Source organism: Pteropus vampyrus, unplaced genomic scaffold (assembly GCF_000151845.1).
Source record: "Pteropus vampyrus isolate Shadow unplaced genomic scaffold, Pvam_2.0 Scaffold43, whole genome shotgun sequence".
In the NCBI taxonomy this organism is placed as follows: Eukaryota; Metazoa; Chordata; class Mammalia; order Chiroptera; family Pteropodidae; genus Pteropus; species Pteropus vampyrus.
Genome location: NW_011888824.1, coordinates 1,312,430 through 1,315,133, shown reverse-complemented (window position 1 = coordinate 1,315,133; position 2,704 = coordinate 1,312,430). Strand labels below are relative to the sequence as shown.

The following is a 2,704-nucleotide window of genomic DNA, read 5'->3' as shown; positions in this document are numbered from 1 at the left end:
TCCTATCTTTTTCATGAATGCAGCCCAATTTCCTAACTGGAATTAATCAGCCTCTCTTTAGTGCTTCCATTGCTTTTGTTGATATGTCAGCCTGGGAGCTTACATTATTGTCATGTATATATTTGCCTGTTCCTCTCACTCACCTTCGTCTAGGCATTCAAAAAAGGCTTGTCGAATGGAATGAAATGGAAAGAAAGAAAGAACATGACAGTCAGCCTAACAGCTGCCTTACATCTCCCTGGTAATATGTCAGCTGTTCATGGAGGTCCTTTGTAGATTGACACTTTACAAATTAGCATCCTGTTCAACCTGAAAGAGCACCAGAGAGCCATCTCATTGGAGGGCACACAAGAGGAATAGCAGCAGTAGCAGCAGTAGCAGCAGCACTCAGGGGTTCGTGGAGTGGGAGAAGAGAAGCAAGTAAAGTAGAATGAATGCTGACTTAATCTTGGGTGTTCTAAATGACTCTTTCTGAAATTAAGATGTTTTTCTTCTGAGAGGAAGCTGTTTACTGTTCACTGCTCAGGAATGCCAGACAAGCATCCCCACTCTTTTTATTTTATAAATTAGGGTGCTGACTTTATAGCTGGGACTAGGACTCTTCATGGCCTTGCAAAATCCTCGATGAAGAAATTCAGGAGACACTGACAATAGCAAGTTTATGATGGATTCTGCCAGCTGCCCACCAAGGCAGATGCCAAGTGGGAGTAGGGGGAGGTGGATGGGGTTAGAACCTGAGAAGAGGTACGAATCCCAGAAAGTGGCTACCAGTTCCCTCCCAAATTTTCCAAATTCTCTAAGAGATTCTTTTAATATGGAAGTGATTCTTTCCCTTGGTTTATTTTGGTAAACTAGCATGTTTGAAAAACTTTCACTAAGTCGATGGCAACTCCACTTAGTCAACAGGTCAATGTCGGCATAGTTTATTACCCTTTCTTTTCCCAGAAACTTTGGAATTACCATATAGCTCACATCACTATCAGTCAGGGCCTACCTTCTACTGCTAATGGTGGGCCACTGGAATGGGTAAAAGCAGAAGATAACTGAGAGTACAAGCTATAACGCAGCAAACAAAAATTCATGCCTCAAGGGGAGAAGGCCGAAGTGTGATATCACCATGCATTCCATTATCACTTGAGGCCATTACCTCTGGGCCTCAGAGGGCAGGGACCATGAGTAACTCTTCTCTGTATACCCAGTATCTAGTCAAGAGGTAGGTTTCTTTTCTTTTCTTTTCTTTTTTCAGGCAAGGCAAGCCTTGGTTGACCTCACAGATTGCAAGGACCTTGTCAGCTTACAATCCCTTATTTTATTTTTTACACCTACAGCACCTGGTCTTCCTAGGTGGTCTCCCATCCAAGTACTAAGCAGGCCGGACCCTGCTTAGCTTCCAAGATCAGAAGGGATCGGGCTTATTCAGGGTAGCATGGCCGTAGACAAGAGGTAGATTTCTAATAGAATTAAATGTTTGTTGAATAAATGAATATACCAGTGTACTCTCAGAAAAGTATTCAGAGCAGGATATACTAGAGTTAGACATGCAAAATATGTTTTTCTCTTCCTTGATATTAGTTGTATCAACTGTGTATGAAGAAAATCCACTTTTTCTAGACACAGATTCATAGTTACATTCACATGGCTACTAAGTAATTTTTAACTCTGAAATTTAGGAAATGTAGGAAAAAGTCTAGGTCTGAGGATATACAGGTAGAATATATACATAACGATGAGGTCTACTTGAAGTCAGGTACTTTCTATTCCAGATAAGCTGAAAAGAAATCAAAGCCTCCTGGTGTCATGCACAACCTGCCAGATAAACGCTCCTGTCTGCAATGGTGTGGGGGAATTACCTTTCAATCCTCTACACTTTGTAGCTGAGTTACAGAGTAACTTACCAGCAATCCTCTCAGAATTCATGGGGCTGTTTAAATAGAGCAAAGTCCACAAAAATTTCCACCGAGATGCGCTGAGCAAAGGCCAGATTCCCAGAAGAAAACAAGTGCATTCCGGGAGCAGTGCCGCCCTCATCCCGAGTGCCAACCCCACTGGCCCGGGAGGGTCTGTGTCATCAGCAATGAGCCCTGTGCTGTCGGCATTCATGAGAGAGCTCCCCGGCTGGTTCCTGCTCTCCGGGGTCTTCTTGCCTGTGACTTTGCTGCTATTCCTTCTCATTGCCTACTTCAGGATCAAATTGATGGAGGGTAAGCGTGAAGCCACACAAGGTGGGGGTTGGAAATCCTTTTCCGTGGCACACCTTTGGAACAAGTCAATGCAATGTCAGTGTTTCTGGGAAGCCTAGAACAACACATCTTTTTGATCTGTAGGCACTTCTTAAGAAGCGCTCTCTCAAGATATCTTCATTGGGGAAAGTGACAAAGTTTGATCCTTTCAGGAGTGTGGCTAGGCTCTGAAGGCCTATTGTTGGGGACCTCTTAATGGCAGCCCCTTGCAGATAGTCAAACAATGAATCAGAAATTTTGACAAGTGATTACTCAGTTTTGCCTGTGAGGGCAATATATTCTCAAAAATTAAAGCATTTTCCAGGGTTTGCTTTCTCTACCTGACAGACTTATGTGTATATATGCCTGTGAGCATATGTGCAAACACTTTTTTCATCCACTGAACTTCTATTAAGGAAATAGAAATGACAAATATCAAATGTCAAGCCCTAATAGATATTTGATGACTTGGTGTAAACTTTCCA

The 2,704-nt window shown here is 42.7% G+C and overlaps 1 protein-coding gene and 1 pseudogene across 1 annotated transcript in view; one reads left to right on the top strand and one right to left on the bottom strand.

Moving 5' to 3' along the window:
• The first annotated feature begins 882 nt into the window (after nucleotides 1–882).
• The window catches only part of SMLR1 (small leucine rich protein 1), an 8,101-nt gene continuing 6,279 nt past the window's right edge, over nucleotides 883–2,704 (top strand). Inside the window, exons 1-2 of the mRNA XM_023529835.1 lie at nucleotides 883–1,026; nucleotides 1,934–2,201. Of these exons, the coding sequence (XP_023385603.1) occupies nucleotides 883–1,026; nucleotides 1,934–2,201 (412 nt within the window). The remainder of the gene's footprint in view (nucleotides 1,027–1,933; nucleotides 2,202–2,704) is intronic.
• LOC111738797 lies at nucleotides 1,320–1,438 on the bottom strand (annotated as a pseudogene).